Source organism: Gymnodraco acuticeps, unplaced genomic scaffold (genome assembly GCF_902827175.1).
Source record: "Gymnodraco acuticeps unplaced genomic scaffold, fGymAcu1.1, whole genome shotgun sequence".
Classification (NCBI taxonomy): Eukaryota; Metazoa; Chordata; class Actinopteri; order Perciformes; family Bathydraconidae; genus Gymnodraco; species Gymnodraco acuticeps.
In genome coordinates this window covers 4,582,829-4,606,643 of record NW_022989985.1, presented here as the reverse complement: position 1 = coordinate 4,606,643, position 23,815 = coordinate 4,582,829, and the positions used below count along the sequence as shown (strand labels likewise).

Below are 23,815 nucleotides of genomic sequence, written 5' to 3'. Positions count from 1 at the left end.
ATTTTGTCAATTATGCTGTTTTCCTAATCGTCGCAAGCCATAATCGTAATCGCGATTAAAATACGATTAATTGCACAGCCCTAATAAGAACCTTTGTTTTCCAACATTCTACCTGTCAGGGCAGGTGCTGTCTGTTTGCTGTAACACTAAGTATCTGGGACACATCATCACAGATGAAATGGCTGATGATGATGACATGTATAGACAGTGGCGTGTCTTATATATGCAAGCCAACATGTTGGCTAGAAAATTCTCTTGGTGTTCAGATAAGGTTAAGGTGAACCTCTTTAGAGCTTATTGCACTCCTCTCTATACTGCCCCCTTGTGGGTCAAGTATAAGAAGGCGAGCCTCAAGAAGCTCCAGGTTGCATATAATCAGGGCTGCACATAACTGGTGCGGAGGTGCGCATGCGCACCTCTGCCAAAAAAAGAGCACCGGGTCATTTGAAACAAAGCGCATTTGCGTACCAACATTGAGAGAGGAGAGAGAGAGAGAAGGGAAAATAGAGGAGAGAGATGAGATGAGAGAGAGAGAGAGAAGAGAGAGAGAGAGAAAGATATTTACGAGTTGCATACATGTATGAACCATGATTTGAACTCAGGGTCGGCCCGTAGCACTGGCTAGATGTTCGCCTAGGGCGCCAGATCTGTGGAGGTGCTGCGCTGGCAGTTCTGGGAGGGAAAAAAACATTTTGACCGTTGGGGCTCATCCTAATTTTCGGCCTTGATGTAACAATATTCATAATTAAGTAAATGTAACACCCTTTTCACCCGGTTCCACCTTTCATTTGCCCTGTACGATGGGCGCTGTAAGTGATGAAAATGGGGGATGTTGGCTTATCTGGCGTCCGCAGCTCACAGCCAAAATGCAAGTGAGCGAGGGAGGGTGCACCGGTACCAGCGCTGTTATTATTAGAATCTGGTGCCGTGCTAGCTGCTCTAACGGATATAAGAAGAAGATGTTTCTACAATAATGTGGAGGGACAGTCCTCTCCAGTCAGACTGATAACTACAGCTCAGTGAGGTAAAGGACTCTTAGTCTAAGTTCAAACGGTTTGGTCGCAATTTATGTAAACACATATTTCCAAGGCACTCCTTTATAATTATTGGGATAAACAGGTTTGAAATCATTCCAATGTATACTATAGGACAGTAACCAAAAATATCCTTTAAAACTGGAGAGATAAAAAAAAATGCATAAATAAATGTTAAGGTAAAATAAGATATGAATGAACAACACAAATAAAATAAGTTACATTCATTTGTTATTGGCTATGGTAGGTTATTGGTTATGTTCACATACTTATTTGATTACATCCACTTGTCTAAGATGACAACAGAGACTTTCGACCCAAAACCAGCTGTTGACTTGTGGATGCAAGCAGCTAATCACAGACTCAACCAGAGAGAAAGAAGTAGGCCTACATCATCAGCTACCATGTCTGACAGAGAGGAAGACAGTGAGGAGAACAGTCAGGAGGGTAGTGATGACAGCTTGTAGGATTACTGGTCGTGCTAATGTTGTCTTGTGTTCGCCTCTGCATGTGTGTTCTGTGTTCACCTCTGCATGTGTGTTCTGTGTTCACCTCTGCATGTGTGTTCTGTGTTCACCTCTGCATGTGTGTTCTGTGTTCACCTCTGCATGTGTGTTCTGTGTTCACCTCTGCATGTGTGTTCAGTGTTCACCTCTGCATGTGTGTTCGGTGTTCACCTCTGCATGTGTGTTCTGTGTTCACCTCTGCATTTGTGTTCAGTGTCGTGTGTCTGGCAAATAAAGTCAAGACCCCCTCAAAAGTTACGGTTTATTTCATTTTAAGGATGAGCACCAAGCAACATCTCCAGGTGCTCCTTTGAGAACCAGGCCAAAAAAGTTATGTGCACCCCTGACTATAATGACTGTTTGCGTATACTGCTTAGAAAACCAAGGTGGTGCAGTGCAAGTGAAATGTTCTGTAACGCACGAGTCAACCCGTTCCATGCTCTTTTGAGAAATCGAATGTACAAATTCATCTGTCGATTGAATGTTTCTCATAACTCTGTCATTATGCTGCTGTCAAATCCGTGTTTCAGTGCTGTACGATACCAGTCACCTCTGTGGGAACATTGGTATAACTGCCTGTTTTAATTTATATTTGAGTGTTGTATGTTTTTGTAATAATGGACCAAGAGTCTCTTTAAATAAAAGATGATGATGATGTCTGTTATCAGCCTGCAGCCAGGGAGGAGAAATCAGCAGAGCTGCCTGCACTGAGTGTGTGTGTGAGGAAGTCCGTGGATTGGTCAATTTAGACCAATCAACGGGGCTAAACGTAACGGCTCCGCGGACGTAACGTAACGGCTCCACGGATTGGTCCATTTAGTTCCGGGTACGTGCTTACGTAATCTCGTACCCGGAAGAATCAAATGGATGATGACATATCACCAACGAGGCTTTTTGGGGAGGTATTTTCTGTGTTAGAGTTTTACTCGCTACAGGGTGTACTTTGAGGGTTTTGACTCTGCACACTTTTTACATGCATAAAAACCTTCATAACACACAAGGGGACGGGTAATAACCGGAAAAGCATGACATGTGACCTTTAAAGGTAAAACAAAAGTCATAGTATAGTATGTCATAAATACTGTGTGGACCATAGTATATATAAAGGAGCTTCAGCACGTAATTTAACACAAGACAACAATTTTCTTGTATTTACCTACTTACTGGTAGCTGGATTTTTGACCATCTGATAAAACATCCGCCTTGATGTTTCCAGTCTTTGGGCCAAGCTAGGCTTACTGTCCCGTAGCTGTAGCTTCAGTGTTCACATTTATCAGAGTGGTATTGATCTTCTCATCCAACTCTTAGCAAGACAAAGAGTTGGCATCAATGCTACAACATTTGTAGGCTATTTTTATTATATGTACAGCACTTTGGCTCGACCAAACATCGTTTATAAATGTATTATGTAAATAAAACTTGATTTGATTTGATACAATGTACTGGGGCGAACGTTCTGTGACAGTCCCTTATTAAATACTGATAATCATGGAACAAATTGGTGATTTCCTCTACACTAAATAGGACTGCTGCCTTCTGTCCTTTGACACACAGCACTGGCTGAGCACAGCCGAGGTGTTTGATGTCCATTACGTGTCATATTAACCTCCGTGGTGCCCACAGACGTCAGCTGAGAGGAGCTGAAGGCCTTGAAATAGCCAAGCTCTCTAATCAATAATGAATGCGGCTTCCCTTCCACTTCCCCCGGTGTCCTCTGACTCCTCTCCCCTGTGTCCCCTCCATTGCCTTCCTCCTCTGCACCTCCCCCTCCTGCCCTTTGTCATCACAAGCTTTATCACTAATTGCATCTCAACTGGTGTTTTCAGTCTGGATCTGTTAAAAAAACGTAACTTTTCTTTGTATGCATTTACTTTTTTTCCAGACTTTTATGCTGCATTTCATTTTTATTTCCACATTTCATTTTTGTCTCAACTCACCTTTCTAAAGTGGATGCTTTTATTTGAGTTTTCATCCCCTACTGTTGTTAATCTGTGTTTTACTGGTTCAGTTACAGACGGCATCCTGCAGGGTTGTAGTTTTCAAACAGCGCTGCTATACCTGTCCTGAAAAGCCCCCCCCCCCCCCTCATGCAACATCCGACAGCAGAAAGAAATCTGATTGTCTTAGCTCAGCAGAATGGAGTCACATGACAATCCTCCATCTATGTATAAAACTATAAATCAGAAAGGGTCATGTTTAAAGGATTTAGAAATCTGAAAAAGGTGTATAATACCTTAAAATCTCCCCTTGCAGTATGAAAACTGAAACACTAAAATCCATTTCACTACCTACAATAATTAAATCAACTGAACCATGTTGATTTAAATGTTCCATCTACTCTCTGTTTAAAAAAACCAAAAACAACGGTTAATAGTTCTATCAGTATTTTTCTCTCTTGTGTCTTGATGCGTTGTAACTGTGTGTGTGTCCTGCAGTGGTGATGGTGTGCTTCCTGCGCTACGCCCAGGTGATTGAACACAGCCACCAGTGTTGGATCAACACCAGCGCTCTGGTGTCGGGCTGCACCAACGCCGTGGGCCTGGTCATGGTGGGAAACTTCCAGGTACATATTCAACATTCAAAGTTGTTATTGTCATATGCACAAAAGCTACAGGGCAGGTTCAGCAAGTCCCAGGATCCTCCAACAATGCAACATACTACAGACATGAAGGAAAGCAAAGAAAAGAGACATAGTGGTGCAAGTCAGATGCAGGAATAAGACGTATGTTGATTAGAATTGGATCAAACAGAATGTAAAATGTCCAGTAGATCAAATCCTGATGTGTTTGTAGCTGCAATCCTTCTGATGATAGTGGTCTTGTTCTCCAGGTGGATCACGCCAAGTCTCTGCACTATGTGGGTGCGGGGGTGGCGTTCCCGGCGGGGCTGCTGTTCGTGTGCCTGCAGTGTGTGCTCACCTACCGGGTGGCATTGACCGCCCTCGACTACTGGATGGCCCATTTAAGAGTGGCTCTGGCGCTGGGGGCCATGGTCTCCCTCGTCCTCAGTATCCTTCACTAAATACATCTGTTCAAATCAACAATTATATCCTGCTCAGGGTTCGTACGGGTGCTTGAAATCCTTGAAAATGCTTGAAATTTGACGTGGTGTTTTCAAAGTTGGGAAAGTGCTTGAATTTTGGGAATGGTGCTTGAAATTGAGATAAAGTGCTTGAAAATGTAAATGCTTTACTTTTACAATAAATTGCTGTCTGACTGAATAGTTCGCTTTTTAGATTAAAAGAAAAGAATTGCTTCGCTTCTACATAAAACAGCTCCGCTGCGGCCTTCCCGCGCTATGCGCGCGACCTGCAAGTGTTTGTGTTACTCTGACCTGGGCATTCTGATGAGATAGATGACTGTGTGCCAGGAGGTTGCAGTTTCAACGAGCGTTGGCTAGCAGAAGACAAATACAAGCCATGGCTAAGACGAGGGTCAAGCCCACGAGTAGCCTCCTGCAAAGTTTGCAAAAATAACGATGCGAGAGTCTGCGCTGACGAGCCACATGAAAGGTACGCCGTAGAAGAGCATTTTAGATTAGGCTAACGTTGCATGTTATGTTTGTTTAAGCTAACGTTAGCTAGCTGAATAGCGAACTCGATTGACGGATAATAATAATTGCAGGGGACAATCATTTCAGATGAGCGTACCTATGTTATGTGCGTTACAGTCGCCCTCCTGTGGTGTTCAGAGGATGAAGCACTCACGGCATTTCGTGTTATAGTCACGAAATATAATCTATTAATTCGACACAGAGCGATTTTGAAAGCAATGTATTTCTACTGGTAGTTTGTTTCGTGCCTAAACCAAATGTGACTTGCTCTCTCGAAATCAGTCACATTGACCCGAAGACACATTTTCGTGTGTGTGTGTGTGTGTGTGTGTGTGTGTGTGTGTGTGTGTGTGTGTGTGTGTGTGTGTGTGGTGTGTGTGTGTGGTGTGTGTGTGTGTGTGTGTGTGTGTGTGTGTGTGTGTGGTGTGTGTGTGTGTGTGTGTGTGTGTGTGTGTGTGTGGTGTGTGTGTGTGTGGTGTGTGTGTGTGTGTGTGTGTGTGTGTGTGTGTGTGTGTGTGTGTGTGTGTGTGTGTGTGTGTGTGTGTTGTGTGTGTGTGTGTGTGTGTGTGTGTGTGTGTGTGTGTGTGTGTGTGTGTGTGTGTGTGTGTGTGTGTGTGTGTGTGTGTGTGTGTGTGTGTGTGTGTGAGAAACACCAGCTGTTGTTATACCTGCTGTGACGTTAAGTTACTCAGTTCTCTGCTTGTAATTATGCCGTCACAAGCTTCAAAGTTGTATTTATCATCTGAATTTGCCGAAACAAGTTTAATATTCTGAAAGCCAAGACTTTGTTTATTTGATGAAAACAAACTGTCTTTATATAACATGTAAGTATTATACAAGTAAAACTACATGTTGCTTTAATCCCATGTAATTGTAGAATGAACACAGTCTTCCTTTGAAGATGTATAAGTCAGGTGTCTTGAGTAGTCAGCATTACCTACAAATCATTGTACGCATTTGTAAATATTATTTTCCACTTGTTACCATTGTGAGTCTATTTTTATGCAGCTCTGCGTGATTTTGTGACTACAATTCAGACTAATACGCTACCAGAGGTGGAATAAGTACTCAGATCTTGTACTTGAGTAAAAGTATAAGTACTCAGATCTTGTAGTGAAATTATAAGTACTCAGATCTTGTACTTAGCAAAAGTAGAAGTACCAGAGTGTAGGAATACTCTGTCACAGTAAAAGTCCTGCATTCAAAATGTTCCTCAAGTGAAAGTAGGAAAGTATTCTCATCCAAATCTAGTTAAAGTACCGACAGTAAAAGTAGTCGTTGTGCAGATTGGTCCATTTCAGAATAATATATATGATATGTTTTATAATGATTGATCATGAAAGTGTTCTCAAAGCTGGTAAAGGTGCAGCTAGTTTGAATGACTTTGTATACTGCAGGGTAGCTTGTGGATTTACTCCAGGTGGAACTAAAGATTTAACACTTGATTATATTTCACATCATTCATCCTGATCTGTAAAGTAACTAAAGGTATTAAATACATGTAGTGGAGTAGAAGTACACCATGTACCTCTGAACTGTAGAGGAGTAGAAGTACACCATGTACCTCTGAACTGTAGTGGAGTAGAAGTACACCATGTACCTCTGAACTGTAGAGGAGTAGAAGTACACCATGTACCTCTGAACTGTAGAGGAGTAGAAGTACACCATGTACCTCTGAACTGTAGAGGAGTAGAAGTACACCATGTACCTCTGAACTGTAGTGGAGTAGAAGTACACCATGTACCTCTGAACTGTAGAGGAGTAGAAGTACACCATGTACCTCTGAACTGTAGAGGAGTAGAAGTACACCATGTACCTCTGAACTGTAGAGGAGTAGAAGTACACCATGTACCTCTGAACTGTAGTGGAGTAGAAGTACACCATGTACCTTTGAACTGTAGTGGAGTAGAAGTACACCATGTACCTCTGAACTGTAGAGGAGTAGAAGTACACCATGTACCTCTGAACTGTAGTGGAGTAGAAGTACACCATGTACCTCTGAACTGTAGTGGAGTAGAAGTACACCATGTACCTCTGAACTGTAGAGGAGTAGAAGTACACCATGTACCTCTGAACTGTAGAGGAGTAGAAGTACACCATGTACCTCTGAACTGTAGTGGAGTAGAAGTACACCATGTACCTCTGAACTGTAGTGGAGTAGAAGTACACCATGTACCTCTGAACTGTTGTGGAGTAGAAGTACACCATGTACCTCTGAACTGTAGGAGTAGAAGTACACCATGTACCTCTGAACTGTAGAGGAGTAGAAGTACACCATGTACCTCTGAACTGTAGAGGAGTAGAAGTACACCATGTACCTCTGAACTGTAGTGGAGTAGAAGTACACCATGTACCTCTGACTTGTGTTTACTGCCAACCTAAAAGTACCTCAAAAATAGTAATCAATAATGTATTGAAAAGTTATTTGGCTGATTGTTTTATATTGGCTCAGACAGGTTATATGGGACATACAGATGGGTCACTCATTTTGAAATATTAAACTTAGTTTTCTTTTCTTTAATTTGTCATCCTCGTGTAGAATGCTATCACGAAACACACATTTGGTTGTTTATAGCATAAAGAACACTGATTTAATGTGAGGTAGGGAAATAATCATTTGAGTATGTGTATATAAATATGTAATTTACAACAGCTGTAAGATGCTTGAAAAGCTGGAAAATGCACCTTGAAAATGCTTGAAAAGTGCTTGAATTTGACTTTGGAAAAGGTGTAAGAAGCATGGATGGAGTCTTTTCCATTTAATGCTACGTTATCCTCCTACTCTACGACAATTCAGAGAGATATCTTCCTTTTTTACTCCAATGCAGTTATTTGTTACGTACAGTTACGCTTTACATTTAAAACATACTATAAGAAAGATGCAGTAATAATATACTACTTATCTACCCAGTAGTATACAGAGTTGGCCAAATGTAAATGCTCTTGCATTAGTGATTGATAACACTGAAATAAAATCACTGAATTAAAATCTCTAATAATATAACACTTTGAAAAGAGTAATCCTGCATAATGAGTACCTTTTATGTATTTGTATTAAGTAAAGGATTAAAGTATCCCTGCTAGCAGGAGCTGTCGTTAACTCTATAGTTACAACCTGATCCAACACCAATGCTTTTAATGAAAAGAAGGGTTGAGTTTGTGAGGTGTGTCCCGCCCTGTCACAGGCCGTTAGCTCAGTTCTGGCTCCACTGTGCCGTCATGGGATCACTGCTAAACATTAGAGACTCTCATCTCACTCCTCTAGCCTCGAGACACGGCTGCACAGAAAGAGATGATTGTCCTTCAACTTCAAGACCTCGATAACATCTCTCCGGCCTCCCCCTCTGGTTTAACACTTACAATGCTGATGGTTCACTTTTCTCTGTGCTGCCTGCCTCTCAGTGGCTTCCAGGGAGACTGCTCCTCCTCCACCAATCAATATCCACTGCACTGATGTTAGGAGACAGGGATGAGAACCATTCAGGCTCTCAATATTATCCGACTGTCCATCAAAGGTTAATATACTGCAGTCACGTCCTCCTTTTAAACACATCGGTTTAATTGAGCTGCAAAGCCAATTTCAATTGAACTCTAATCAAAGAATGAGTTCCCATCCAGAGGTTAAGCTCCTCGTCATACATCTCATTATATCCTGGATTCATCTCATGACATTGTTCATGTGCTTCCTTCCTCTGCCTCTGTCCGGCAGTGGCTCAGTCAGTAGGGGCTTGGACTGGCACTTGGAGAGGTCCCAGTTCACTTCCTGGGCCCTGCCGTGGTGCCCTTGAGCAAGGGTGCGGTGGGCAGCTGTACAATAGCTGCCCACCGCTCCTAGTACTAAGATGGGTAAAATGCACCGTGTCTGCTGAGTGCAAGTATGTGGGACAATGAAAGAGGGTTTCGTCCTCCAATTCTATATTTATATAAATTCAGTGACAGGAGAAGGCTCAGATTTCCCTCCTGCATGTCCCACAGATGTTTGTCCACCTTAACCCCCCCTCCTCCCAGGCGGCATCTTCTTCGTCCACGAGAGCTTCGTCCTGCAGCACGCCGCCGCCATCTGCGAGTGGGTCTTCACGGTGGACATCCTGGTCTTCTACGGCACCTTCACCTACGAGTTCGGCACCGTCACCAGCGAGACCATGATGGCGGGCCTGCAGCACTGTCTCCACCACGGCTCGGGGATCCTCATGGGAGCGCGGGGCTCGACGCTGGGAGGGGCCACGAAAGGCCTCAAGTCCCCCGGGGGGAGCAGCACCTCCACACATCTCAACTGCACGCCGGAGAGCATAGCGATGTTGTAGCTCTGCAGCCGGAGGTGGAGGAGAGGCTCTGACATGTTTAAACATTGGACCTACACCAGGTGACCCATCTGTAATGCTGTACTATCCCTCCCTTCGTATCCAACGGTGACGCTCGCCGCTACAGGGACGTTTCCTGTAGCCCTGTTGTAAAGAGAGGCTGAATGTGTGGAGCCATGAATGTTTTCCAAGATGGCAGTTTGATTTGTTTTTATTTCCTGAGCGACACTTTTTCCTTTTTCTAACTTTGCATACCTGTTGTGCCCACAAAGTCCCCCTCACCCGACACTCCTTCATGAGCCCCCGATGCTTTGCGCGGCCCACCTGTTTTTGGCCTTTTGCTTATCTCTGCACGGCACACTTTTTCTGAATGAGAGAATAGCAGTTTTATGTTTTTAAATTTAGCGTAGTTAGTGGATAATATTGAATGTTTGAGAAGTGAATAGTTATGTTTTACATGCTTTAAGCATATGGCCTTTTTTCTTCTTTTTTTAAATCAATCAACGTAATTATATGATTCGCAAAAAAATATTGATTTCAATCGACAATATTATTTTGATTGCACAGATGATTTTGAATGCAAATTTTGAGTAGTTTTCCAAACGATGTATAGTTGGAGCCACTATCATTGTGGAGATCATGTGAGTGAAGGACGTTAACACAGCAGCTGTTCTGAGGTCTGCATCACTGAGAGTCTCTGAAGCCCCTCCATGACTTATTCCAGTATCGTCCCACCTGTCGCATGATTTCTTTGTATCGTTTTACATTTCATGCTGCCCTTTTTTTTATTCCATTGACTGTCATGTCCGGTGCAATAATTGTCATCAATCATGAGATCATTTCCGCTCCGCTGGAGTGTATGATGCCTTTTTCAGTGTGTTGGGATCGAACCCAGGGCTTTGTTTTAGTTTGTATTTGAGTTGACACAAAGACTTTTGAAGTGACCTACATGTTATAAATGAGTGATGGTAAATGTATAATCCAACTAAAAGTATAACAAAGTTGTCGCCCACATGCTGATTTGATTCCAGGCTGGACCCTTGGAAGCCGTATCTGACTTTAGAGAAAAGGTTTTCTGTTACAAAATGAGTCCTTTTTAGGGGAAGTTCATGTATCCGATGCTTTTAGACCTCGTGGCGTTACCAGGGTGACATCAGTGTTACAAACAGACACTAATACCACACAGGTTGTAGAGTGAAGAATGTTTTTGTATGATTTCCTGTTGCCAGTTTCTTTTAAAGTGATACTTAACACCAGACTGCCACAAACTACCACTGCTCAAACTAAAGCTGACCAATGCCTCCAAATTTAGATTAGGATGTTTTTTAGTCAAATGAATGAGAAGTATATTCGCTGTTAACACAGTATTCTGCCCTCTAGTGCATTTTAACTATCTAACCACTGATGCCAGCAATACAGTCTTTTTCTAAAGAAAGGTCACATCACCTACCTCTTTTTGTGGGTTTGATGTTCCGAGGCAAAAGCTAGACTTCCAACATGTTTCTCCATCTCACAGCGAAGAGTTTGAGAACAGTATTTAACGCGATGGTGGCTCTGCAATCCAGTCCAAAGTGTCTGCATTTAAGGAAACTGTGGGTCTGCTGTTACACCGGCTGCGTAATCATGTGTCAGGTCAGTTTTCTTTACTTTCTGTGCAAATTATTTATCTCGCCATTGTTTCTGCGATTGTGTTGTTCTGCAGATCTTGCCAAAAAAGACGGGAGTCCTCTGGAGATTTGATTGGTTTTCTGTGCGTCAGAAGGAGGTGTATGAATCGTTATGGGTGCACTGGTTTAGCCTTATCCCTCGTACTGTGCCAGGGGAACATGATCATATTGCTTTCTTTTTATCTTGTGTTCAGCTGTAGCCAATTTCACCAAACTGTAACTAAGTCACATGGTGTGACTGCAAATGGCAGCTTGTATGAGCCCTCACGTCGGGGCTGGATTTATTCTGTAACATCTCTTACATAACGCCATCTTCCAGAAGCCAAAACCTAACGGTGGATTTCACCTTTTTGCTTTTGTTGTCTCTCACAATGTACACCTAAGCTTTCATATGGTATCTTTGTTGGTGGAGAATCCTATATAAAGAAAGGCTGCCTGACCTGTACACACCTTGAGCTCTTCAACACAGAAACAATGTCTATTCAGAAATGTATTCATATTTCCTAAATCTTTGAAAAAGATGTTAAAGAATGGTAATGGAGTCAGAGAAATCCCCCGAAGACAAGTCAACACAGATTATCGTTTCCTTTTTATAAATTCTGTAAATATGTATGATTTGTCTATCATTTAGGGTATTTTCATTTGACAGAGATTTATATTCAAATATGAAATAAAAATGATAAATTATTAAATGTTTGGCATTGGTTGTTTTTTAAACTAACAAATAGCTTGTGTCAAAAAGCTCTTTATTTTTCTCATACTGCCTGTACTGAAGCACCCTTTCACCCTCTGTCTGAAACCAGAGCCCAGTCTGCTCTGATTGGTTAGCTGGCTAGCTCTGTTGTGATTGGCCTAGAGATGTCCTGCCATATAGCTTTGGGATTTTAGCCTTTTTCCGACCAACACAGTAAAACAAATCAATTCGAAGTGATAGTATAGTATGCATAAAATGTCCTGATCATGTCATAAAAAGTAAGTAATGACGTAACGGTACATGCTTTTAAAAATGTAATAAGGCTGGTGATGGAGTCAGAAAGAATTCAACAGATTATTTTGTTTCCTTTTTATAAATTCTGTAAATATGTATGATTTGTCTTTAAAGGTATTTTCATTTGACAGATTTATATTCAAATATGAAATAACAATTACAAATTGTTAGATGTTTTGCATGGGTTGTTCTTCAAACACAGGCATTTGTTGTATTTTTATAAACAACAAATGACACGGTAAGTTGGTGTTTTAAACATGACATCATACAGTACTTGTGGAATCGTTTCAGTAACACCTGCTAACAGGGACATTTGTAAAAAACAGAAACAACCTGTGGAGCAGAAAACTGAAAGGATGGCTTGCATAAACACTTACTGCTCGTTAAAAATGACATAAATATATTCTGGTTCAACAGATTTTCACTAAGGAAATGGAATGGTTTAATATAAAATGCATGATGATAAAAGTAGGATCCAGTATCTTTGGAGTTCAACCCTCACAGGGATTTAAGGTCAGGATATCTCAGCCTCTTCTGCTTCCATTTACACATTCCTACCTGTGATCTGTCTTCAAAGAGCACATGTGATGTGTGGAAGTGTACACTTTTTATACTGCATTGCTGAAGTGCATTGTAAAATAAAATCTCTGAGTAGCTGATTAAAATATATTTGGGTCTTTAAATAATTCCTATTAATCAGACAAATACAGCTGTGCATTTAAAGCTCAAAGATTTAAAAGGCATAAAGCATCTGAACAGAAATGACTCAAAAGCTTACTCATCTTAAAATATAATCAGTCTAACTAAGAAGCATTTATCCAAACTTTCAAATTATTTCAGGAAGGTCACACAAATGGCTAGCCCTGTGTTAACACCAAATGATGTTGATACATATTTGTAATATTGTATTGTATTTAGATAGCGGTGCCAGGTGTGGTGGCTTTAAAGTGTGCAGTTTTGTTGATGGGAGATATTTGAGATTAAATGTATATATCTGACTACAAATATAAAAGGTAAAGAAGGGTTTATTCCCCACTCATGCTTGAAATCACATTCTGTATTCAATTCTTTCAGTAAAATGTCACTGTGCCACAGACTTGCACCACAGCGGAGTCTCGTCATGTGTACATGGAGCCATGGAGGTCCTCCAGCCGGTGCTCCCTCTGCCTTCTCCTCTCCTGCAGGACACAAACACACGGACTGATGCCACATGGAGAGGCACAGCTAAAAGATGAGGATGTACCATGAAAAATAATATTCACACACTCACCTTGTCTTTTTTAAACTCCTCATACTCTGGATTATCAGTCGGTAATTCAAGCCGGCAGAGCGGACAGGAGTTAGTCTGTGGTTGCAAACATGAAAAAGATTCAAAAGGATTTCTACGTAGCCACTCAAACGTTTCCATTTACAATCAAGAATTTATCTTTGAATTAGAAAATGTGAAGCTCTACCTTTCCCAACCACGGCAGTATACATCCCGAGTGGAAAAGGTGTTTACAAGGCATCTCCCGAACGGACTCCTCCTCCTCGAACTCCAGCAAACACACAGGACACTTCAGACCTTTGTCTGTGGGAACAAAAAAACAAAAGAAAACATTGGATAAATCCCGCCCTACTTTCACTAAGCATTATCTCTCCCTCTGCCATCATCAATTCCTTCCTCTACATTCGTTACATTTAAAAACAGACATTTTGAAGTGGGGTTGTATGAGAAACATATCCATAGTCAGTGTTACCTACAGTAGCAGAGTAAAAGTCTCCAGTTTGGACGAACAGACAGGAGTAACAGTACAAAAAAAAGCAATATACTGCTTTCAACAGGGGCAGCAGCAAACCAGAATACAAATGGATTTAAGTTTGAGTAATATATACTTTTTGAGTACTTCAACGCTTTAACTTGCGGTCAGACAGCCGTTTTTCAGTCAATCTGCAAAGCCACCAGATTGATTGACAAAAACAGTCAGTTTTTCACAGCAGTAGATTTCTTTACTTCCAGGTCTGTTTAAAGATCTCCTATCATGCTATTTTTAGGCATATATTATGGGTCTCAGATATATACAAATATTTAAAAAATATGTCTATGATGTGTTTTGCTCAAAATACGATATCCCTCTGCTCTGTTGCAGCCCTGTTAGAGCAGTGCTTCTCAGTGTGGTCCGCGGACCACTGGTGGTCCGTGAGCGCCCCCTAGTGGTCCGTGAGTATATTGGTAACATTTCACATTTGAAAGAAATAAATACATTTAAGTTTTCCGCACTCTCGCGGGAATATCTCCGCAATGGAGCGATGTTAAGTTTCACTTTTGATTGCATGATATAGCCCAGCGCAACACCTTCATCACACATGTTGCCACTTGTTTGTACCATTTTCAGGCGATTTGTAATCTGTTCTAGAAAAACGATGTGATTTTGGATATTTGTGGAGTTAGGTGGTCCGCGAGTGTTTTTTTGTATTGGTTAAGTGGTCCTTGGTATGAAAAAGTTTGAGAAACACTGTTAGGGAATGGCTGATCCTCGGTCAGTAGCTGCTGGCCCCGCCCCCTTTTGATAACCAGGCAAGCAGTGAGGTCTGTGACGAGCAGGCTGTCTGCTCTGCTCAGATAAAGCTAAATGCTCCTGTGATTAAATGCCATATCATGTTCCAAACCACTTCAAGGATGATTTCTGAAACAGTATGGAGCTCAAATGCTTATTTTCTTGCAGGTTTACTACAAGGTGAGTTCCTTTTTGTATTTCCTGCTTTTTGACACATGCTCTCTCCAGTACAGGTTAGCTCTCAGTGTTAGCGAGGCTTGCTAATGTAAATAAAGACCATATTACGTCCAAAATACATCGTGCATTGTTTCTGATAGCAACGTTTCTGATAGTGCTGTGGGTCCACATTGCCGATATGACGTCAAATCTCCGCAAATCTGGATCAACTCCGTTGTAGCCCCGTTTTTTGTTATTTGGGTACGGAGGAAAAGAGAGAGGGTTTTGTTTTCTGACACTTTGTGAGTTCCCCGACACATGGGACACATATCTATGGTTAAAAGACATCAAGAAGTGCATTTTGCATGATAGGACACCTTTAAGTGAAAGCCACCTGCTCTAGGTACAGTGGCGGCGGGTCATTAGGGGCAGGTGGGGCACAGCCCCACCTAGTGTCAGAAGAAAGTATTACAAATAATTATTACAAAAAAATACTAACAAATAAATAAAAAAACATATAAAATATATTTTAAGGTCATGTTTAATAATCTGATTCGTCTGTACATTTCTGTTTTAGTCTGTGTTCTTCTAATTAGTGTCTAGAGTGCCGTTTTGAGCTGTTTAGAGCCATGTGGGACAAAACCCGATCCTGCCCTTCCCTCTCACAGTCTAAGTGAACGGTGATTGTAAAAACTACACTGCGCATGCTCAGAGTATTTTTCTATTGAATGTGTGTGGCAAAAAAATAATGACCGTAGGGGCAGAGTGCTCCCATCCCCACCATACGTCATCTCACATAATTCAGAATTGATTGGCTGTAAGTACTCACGTGTGCAGTGCTGCGAAACGTCACGTGTAGTTTGAAGAGGAGACGAGAGAGCAGCATATAGCTAACATCACCAGCGATTAAAAGAAGTAAAAAACTGAAAGAAAATGAATGAAGTTGACCATTTACTGGAGCACACATTTGAGACACTTAGCCCACCATCCACCGGATTTCCAAATGGTCCAGACTGCGGGCAAAGTTAAACGTGGGTTTAACGCTGAGTGGTTTGCTAAAAAGAAATGGCTAACGGCGAGCATCCAGAAGAATTCCCTCTTTTGCTTTCCTTGCCTGCTTTTTGGTGAAGATCAGTGCTTGAATTGGAATGAAAAAGGTGCCAGTACTCTAAAATCAGCAACTTTTTCAAGTCAATTTTATATATACAGCCCACAAACAAGAATTTGGCTACTATAATGCTGGTGGGTTTGTCTCTTTACTACTGTATATTTTAGAAAGGTTCACTGTACTTAACATTTTTTATGATAGGCAGCGGATATGGCTAAAGCTCAGTAAGGTCAATATTAACTGAAAATATAGCAATCAAAGTCTAGATCTTCTGCTGAAGACACATGAAGCAGAGACCTTTCAGGTGAGAGCCCCTCTGGTGGTGTTCAACATTAATGACAAGGAAACAAAGCTCTGGTCAGAAGCATTTTTTATAAAAAGCTTTAACAAAATTAAGTATTTCTGTACATTTTGAATGCAATCTAACTTTCCAACTCAGAAAACCAAAAACGAAAAAGTGCCAAAAGTCTTCTCACATGGCTGAGCTGCTTTGCAATATACTTCACCACTGAAGAATACAAATATGTATAAAGTAAACTATGATGCAATCTAACTTTCCAACTCAGAAAAATGATAAAGAGCATGAACAAAGAACATGTAAAAACAAATGCAAAATTTGCACCATCTAAAATGAGAAACTGTAACTGCAAGTAACAAAGTCTGAGCCATGGTAAAGAGTTACATTGAACACCAAGCTGATCAGATAACTCCCTGGTTGGTCTGAAGTCCTTCTATCTCCAGGATCTGTACAAATCGGCACATTATGCCAAAAGTCTTCTCACTGGGTGAGCTGCTTTGCAATATACTTCACATTGTTAGAAAGGCTCCAGAAGGCCTTGGGGACATCAGTATCAGGGGCTGGAGCTGGACAGGCTCTTTCATCAGCACTTCTCCTTCCCTTTGCCAGCCAGGACCTCACATACTGTTCCGGATTGAACTGTCCTAGTGATGGTCCATTACATTTAATGAAAACCAGGCTGGACAGTCGGCTGACAGAGAGAGCATTCCTTTTTGCAGTAAGGATATCGTTCATGCAGCTGAATGCCCGCTCACACTCACTAGTGGAGACAGCGATGGTTCGGACTGCTTTCAGTAGAGGATCCATGGCAGCAGGTGTATGGGATGCCCTGGTTTCCTTGTATTCGCGAAAGCCCTGAACAGTCTCTCTTCTGTCCACTTTCAGCACTTCGCACAAACGTAGCACCTCTACGTCCCCATACTGTACGTCTAACTCCTCTTCAGGCCAACTTCCAGGATGGATAACTTTCATGTCCTGGATTAGCTGATTGTCCCGGGCCTCCCGGCCATGTAATGGGATTTCTCTTGTGCTGACATGAGAGGAGGTTGTGGAAGTCATTCTGTGTCTCAGATTCTCTACCATACTGCGGAAAAACTGACCTGCATGAATCTGTACAAGCCTGCCATTCTCACGCAGGGCAACACCCTTGAAGGACTTCTCAGCTAGAGCTGTATGAACTGTAGTCATGTGTGGGCCAGGCATGGTGACCATGGATTCAAAAACTCGTATTTCTCGAGTTAAGAGCCTATCTGCTGTAGGCAGTGTCATCTCTCTTTTTTGGAGTTGCCGAGAGAGGTCGCTGAGCTCTGTGAGCGCATCGTACATCAGTCCCAGATTGCTGACAAACGTTGCAGATGTGAGCACATCATCCAGGCCCTTGTACTTTGCTCTGTCTCTGGAATCCCTGCTCGTGTCGTTTGCAGCATTTGTGAAGTGATCATGAAGCACTTGGTAGTTTTCCCAGACTGCTCTGACGCTCCTTTCACTTGAAGCCACCCAGCGGATGGACAAAACACGCCCTATCACCAGGAGACGCTGTCCGACTGCTTGCGCACACTGCGCTAACTGCCTCTGATTTTTGGGGGAGGCATGGAACAAGGAATAGAGTTTGTCAAAAAAGATCTGGAAATGATTGAGCCCTGAGACCTCCTTGACCACATCCCCAACTGCCAGCTCTAGACGATGATTGGAGCAGTGCCACACAAACAGGCTTGGGAATTTACTACACAACTGGGTAGCAACGCCTGTTCTCTTCCCTAGCATGACTGAAGCCCCATCACATGCAAAAGAAACGAAACACTGACCTAAAAAGTCCTCGTTAAAATCTCTTCCAAGACACTCCATTAACGCCTTTGTGATGTCATCAGCCGTTGTTCCATCCAACTCGATCAGCTCCCAAAAAAACGTTTCGGGCTCAGCATCAGCTAATGCTGAGCGTAGACACACAACAAGCACCGTTTTACCACTAATAGTGGTAGATTCATCGACCAAAACACAGAGTTTTCTTTGCTTTTCTGTAATGTCTTTTGCCATTTTTTTTTCTTCAGCTCATGAGCTATGTGGTCGATGATTTCGCCACAGGTTTTATTGGAGTGCAAAACCCTGCCCACGTTCAGCCCATTCAGTTTCTGTACATTCAAATCAATTGGCATGTCTGTGAATGGCCGGCTATGTTTGCCAATTTGATATGCCGTTCGAAAAACTCTGATAGTGGTGTCTAATTCAGATTTATGCATAGACTGCACTTGATGTTGAATAGTTTCACGTGAAGCAGATGTAAGGATGTCAGCAGCTTTTACATGGGCTTGTGATTCTTTATGTTCTTTGATTTTTTTCTCAGGCTAGCTTGTTGTTTGCCCTTGTCAACACCGAAATGAGACACTGCACTCACCCCATTCAGTTGACAGTTTCAGTCCTTGTCCAGTGTGTATTCCCAAAGATTTGACATCTCTGCATATCCGACATCCTAGCTTCTTATCTTTAAGAAGGAGCCATGCATTGGTCTTGCAAAAATATTGCACCTGGTCCGTTGTCCAGCAGTCAGGTGCATCGCTTTGCCCGGTGTTGGTGGTGGCAGTTGCGCCAGCAGCAGCTAACGTTAGAGGCTCTGGAGGAGGCGGCGGAGCTAGTGCTAATGCTAATGCACTAGAACTTGGAGCAGGAGGATCAACCAAAGAAAGCTCCCCATCAGACACAATTTCCAACACAGGCACAGCATTCTCTGTATTTGAAGTTTCTTCCGGCGACAACCGCTGTCTTTTTGCACTTTTATTAATCCACGCTAACATTTTAGAAATGCTCATTTGTGACGTGACTTGCTTTCCTTCTCTCGGGGGCGTGCCTGCTCTGTTTTATCACTCTACATAGCCACCCACTGGGTGGGAGTTGCACTGCATAAACACAACACACGTGCATCTAGGTATGTAAATTGTAAAGCATTAAAACATGGTTTTACTAACAGTTTTCAGTATGTTGTTACTTCGGCATTATTATTATTATTATTATTTTGAAACGTGTATTACTATTAAATCACGGTCAAATAGGTTAATTTTGACATAGTCGTTTCCACCACAGTATTTACATGGAGAAGATAAGCCCCGCCCCCTCTCCAGCACGTTCTGTTTGAATGACAGGAGTAAACAGCTGACAGCCGCTGTGAAACTCCAGCGGTTAGAGCGATGAGAATGTCCGTTCGGCACCTCATGACGCATCTACTGAGTACCGGGCGGCTGTATATATATATATGGATGTATAATAAGAACGGCGGGAGAGTGTTGAGTACTGGCACGGTGCATGAGTACCGGAGTACCGCCAGCATGCCGGTACTGAGCAAGAAGTGCCGGTACTCCATGGGTCAGAACCAGAAGTGCCGGTACTGCGTACCGGTGAGTACCGGCCCAATTCCAGCACTGGTGAAGATCAAGGTACTTGGTCGAGGACAGGTTACAAGGACTTAAAGCATCTTTCGGAGAGGACAATGAAGCATGAGAGCAGCAACAGTCATTTGGAAAATGCCGTAAAATTGGGATTACTTGGAAGGGTGAATGTTGCAGCTCAGATTGACAGCGCCTACAGACGTGGCATTGATTCTCATAATAGGAAGGTGGAAGAAAACAGGTACGTGCTTGGTCGGATCATCACCTGTATTAAACTGTGTGGGAAATGTGAGACAGCACTGCGGGGCCACAACGAGTCGGCGGACTCTCTGAATCCAGGGATATTCAGGTCAATTTTCGAGACAATGTGTGAGGCTTCAACGGCACTACGAAGCTCAGCTTGTTTTCAAAGGGACATCAAGCACCATACAGAATGAACTCTTGGACTGCATGTATGATGTGTACAGGGAGGAAATAGCCAAGCAAGTGGACAACACATCATTTGTTGCCGTTCAGGCCGACGAGACAACCGATGTCTCCTGTAAATTGCAAATGGTGATTGTGCTGCGATACATGATGCCTGACCTCACAGTTACAGAGCGTTTTTTGGAGTTTGTGGAAGTAAAGGACAAAACTGGTGTAGGTCTCTCTAACAGCATCAAGGCTGTTCTGGAACCCCTGAAGCTGAAAGAAAAGCTAATCGCTCAGACCTATGACGGGGCGGCCGTCATGAGCGGTAACGTGCGCGGGGTACAGACGGTGATGAAGGAGACGTACCCAAACGCTCAGTTTGTTCACTGCTACGCCCACCAACTGAACCTGACCCTGCAGCAACTGTGTTCAGCAAGGATGAGCATCCTGAAGGGGTTTTTTGCAGATCTAACTGCTTTTTCCACTTTTTTCTCCGGTGCTCCAAAACGTGTTGCAGCTCTTGCAGAGGCAACACAGAGACGCATCCCACGGCCACCGGCTGTGAGATGGAACTTTAAAAGCAGAACTGTGAACGCGGTTTGGGAGACCCGAGATGCACTACTTCAGTGTATGAAGCATATACGCGCACAACCAGGATGGGATGCTGTCACCATAAGTGAGGCATACGGCCTGTCAAAGAAACTGCGGGACCGAGCATTTATGCAGCTCCTGGAGTTTTTTTCGTTGCTTATGCCAGAAGTGGATGTTCTATACAACACTCTGCAAAAACGAAGCATCGATGCACCTGGGATCAACAGCGCGCTCTGCCGTTTCAAGGAAAATGTTCAGAAAATGAGGCAGAAAACTGATGCATTGGCCGCCACTGCTCATGATGGAACAGACGAGCCAGGCCGACGAGTCAGCAGCACAGCGCCGGTGATGAAGGAGGCTTGTGACACAGTCATCTCACAGGTGGAACAGAGGTTCTCACAGAGTGACCATTTGATCGCTGCAAAGCTTGTTGACAGCTCATTCTTCCCACAGCATGTCCTGTCATTTCCTACACATGAGCTTGACTGCGCCGTCAAACTGTGGCCTGCGTTGGGAAACAAGGAGAAGTTGAAGTCTGAGCTGACCACGCTCTACCGCCACAGTGAGCTTCACACTGGAAACACTGCCCTGTCTCTGTTGAAATCCATTCACGAGAACAACTTGGAGGAAACGTTTGCTGAGACTGTTATTTTGGTCAAAATAATAGTGACAACTCCGATGACGACATCCGAGTCAGAGAGGAACTTTTCCACCCTCAAAAGGATAAAGACTTTCACTCGCAACACCATGGGACAGCCGCGACTTAACGCATTGGCCATGCTTTCAATTGAAAGCCAGTTGATCCAGCAACTACAGGACTTCATCCCCAAAGTGATAGACACATTCTGTCAGAGGAAGGACCGCCGTGCCGCTTTTCTTTTCAAGTGAGCCTTCAGCTTTGGTAAGTTCATTTATGTCATATATTTTGTTGATCTTCTGTGTTTTGCCTCTGCTGGATCGATTGATATTGTGACCTCGATGATGAGTGTCTGTGTTTTCCTTATATTTACAGTCTATGGTGTTTTAATGCTAAAGCATTACGGTTGTTGTTATTGTTAAGAATTACTTTGTGATGGTGACCTTTATTCCATGTATGAAGGTGCATTACTATGATATCCCCACGCTGTGTACGTAAATGTATGCGCTCACAGTGTTGCTCCTGTGGTCTTCAGTATGTAATTTGACACTCCCCCTCTCTCTCTCCTCCCCCCCCTCTCTCTGTCCCCCCTCTCTCTCTCTCTCTCTCTCTCTCTCTCTCCCCCGACCTCTTTCTGCCCCCCCAGTTTTGTACACCTAGAAACGCCACTGTCTAGGTAATACACTAAATATGGATAGGTACCTCATACAAGCGTACTTTCAAAACGTTAACCATCCATTTCCTTCTACTGGAGCAAAAGTGTGTCACCTGCTTGCTCTAGAGAGATGATGACCACAGTGAGCGTCTGAACAGCAGTTTTGGCCGCCGGAGGAGGAAGACGCTGGTCCCAGTCCGACAAGTCGAACGCTCCGGAGTCAAATAAGTCCAAGCCCTGCATCAAGGACCTGCACACAGACCAACACTCAATCTCAACACTGTACACTGTACACTGTACACCACACACACACACACTTTCTCACCTGGCCAATTCAAGCAGTGCATTCTGGCGATACTGCTCCTCGGGGTTGGTGGGCTCACAGTTGTGTTCATCAAAGTACGATGCCATCTTGGTCCCACCAACGTTTGTCCTCTTTGCATTAAGATACCTGCAGACGGACGGATACTGAAGGTTCAAGACAACTTCTTTTTCTGGCATATTCAATTGTCAAAAACATGAAAACCAAGGCTGATATTTAACATTTAGGGTTGAGAGTTTGGCCGAACTTGTGAAAGTGAAATGTTGCTATATCAATACCTGTTAACTAATGGATTGTAGACTTGTTGTGTTTTTTAAAGGTTTATTAGTAGGCCTACATAATACATTTATGTACTAATAAACCTTTAAAAAACACAAGTCTTATACTTTTAGTTAGTTTATTTCACTATAAAATTCTTTAACACATTTGAATAATTAGTCATTTATAATCAATTCCTCAGAGTGTTTCGTTACATTTATATTTCCCGTTGCCGCTGATTAAGCTATATTGAAGGTTTTTTTTATGTCATTATTTATTTATTTCATATTTTATGAGATTGACATTACTTTTCATTCACACTGAAGTCTTTAATTGTGTGAAAATAGCCAGAACCTACTGAATGGCAAGCACAAAGTTCAATAACAGACACAAAAGGATTTGACAAAATGTGTGACATAATTTAACATGAACATATTTACTAAAAGACATTTAAGAAACAGACCGACATTCATGAAACAAAAACTACAATGGTTAACTATTAAGTTTAATGTTTGAGCAAGAAGAAAGAGCCGAAGTTAAACTAAAACACTTACTAAAATATTTAATATATTAAATAGAAGCTCAAACTATAACAGATGTACCGGCAAGATTGCTGTTGTTGATGTTTAAATAAAGATACAGTGATAGAGGCACGGCTGCGGCTACAGTTTGACACTAGCATGACCTTAATCTTTATTTGATTTATAGAAATAGACATAACGTGCTTTAGCAGAGAATAAGTTAACATTTTATCATCCTTACTTTACAAATGAGCTCCTCTTACCTGAATGTTAGCAACGATAAACAAACATGTCATTCTTCTGGGTATGACGTATTAACCACGTGATTTTTTGTCCAATCACAGCAGGAGTTCGCTCCGTTTATTCTTCTTCTCTGTGTTTTATTGCGGTTGGCAAACAACAATGATGCATTACTGTCACCACCTGGTACAGTGTATGTATTGCCGTTATAAATATAGGGATATTTTATGGTGTCTGTCGTTTTTCAACAAAAACAGCTGGTTTACGTTCTGATTTTACAGGTTTCTATCAAGGTTTCTACATTTATAGCGAGAAACTAAAGGCAACATTTTTCATTCTGTGGTAATTTTTAGATTGTTTTGGTCGTCCATAATACACGTTATTTAATTGTAGTGGAACAAAATATCCAAAACACACATTTGGGATTATTTTACTTTATTATTCTTAGTCAAATGAGCACATATTTGATAGAATTACTAACAAAGAACTGCTAACAGAGCACTTATATACTAATAAAGGACTGGATTACCTAAAGCCAGTTGAGTAGCACTTGAAATGTTTGGCTCTATGAAACCTGATGTACTTATATGATTCTGTTTTCTTCAAGGTTGTATCTTCCTGGTCGAATGTACTTATTGTAAGTCGCTTTGGATAAA

The 23,815-nt window shown here is 42.2% G+C and overlaps 2 protein-coding genes across 3 annotated transcripts in view; one reads left to right on the top strand and one right to left on the bottom strand.

The window, feature by feature from the left end:
- The window catches only part of tmem150aa (transmembrane protein 150Aa), a 31,390-nt gene extending 19,638 nt beyond the window's left edge, over positions 1-11,752 (top strand). Inside the window, exons 6-8 of the mRNA XM_034212662.1 lie at positions 3,976-4,103; positions 4,370-4,547; positions 9,101-11,752. Of these exons, the coding sequence (XP_034068553.1) occupies positions 3,976-4,103; positions 4,370-4,547; positions 9,101-9,396 (602 nt within the window). The 3' untranslated portion in view covers positions 9,397-11,752. The remainder of the gene's footprint in view (positions 1-3,975; positions 4,104-4,369; positions 4,548-9,100) is intronic.
- Positions 11,753-12,108: 356 nt separating this feature from the next.
- On the bottom strand, positions 12,109-23,269 carry rnf181 (ring finger protein 181). 2 transcript variants are annotated; one of them, XM_034212477.1, is made up of 6 exons: positions 23,183-23,269; positions 22,144-22,269; positions 21,932-22,068; positions 13,503-13,618; positions 13,319-13,393; positions 12,109-13,226 (listed from the first exon to the last, which is right to left on the bottom strand). In XM_034212477.1, exons 2-6 carry the CDS (start codon positions 22,227-22,229, stop codon positions 13,167-13,169), a joined length of 474 nt encoding a protein of 157 aa, XP_034068368.1. In that variant the 5' UTR covers positions 22,230-22,269; positions 23,183-23,269; the 3' UTR covers positions 12,109-13,166. The 2 variants fall into 2 exon arrangements, with proteins under 2 accessions (XP_034068368.1, XP_034068370.1); XM_034212479.1 differs by lacking the exon at positions 23,183-23,269 and adding an exon at positions 23,161-23,181.
- Positions 23,270-23,815: the final 546 nt, after the last annotated feature.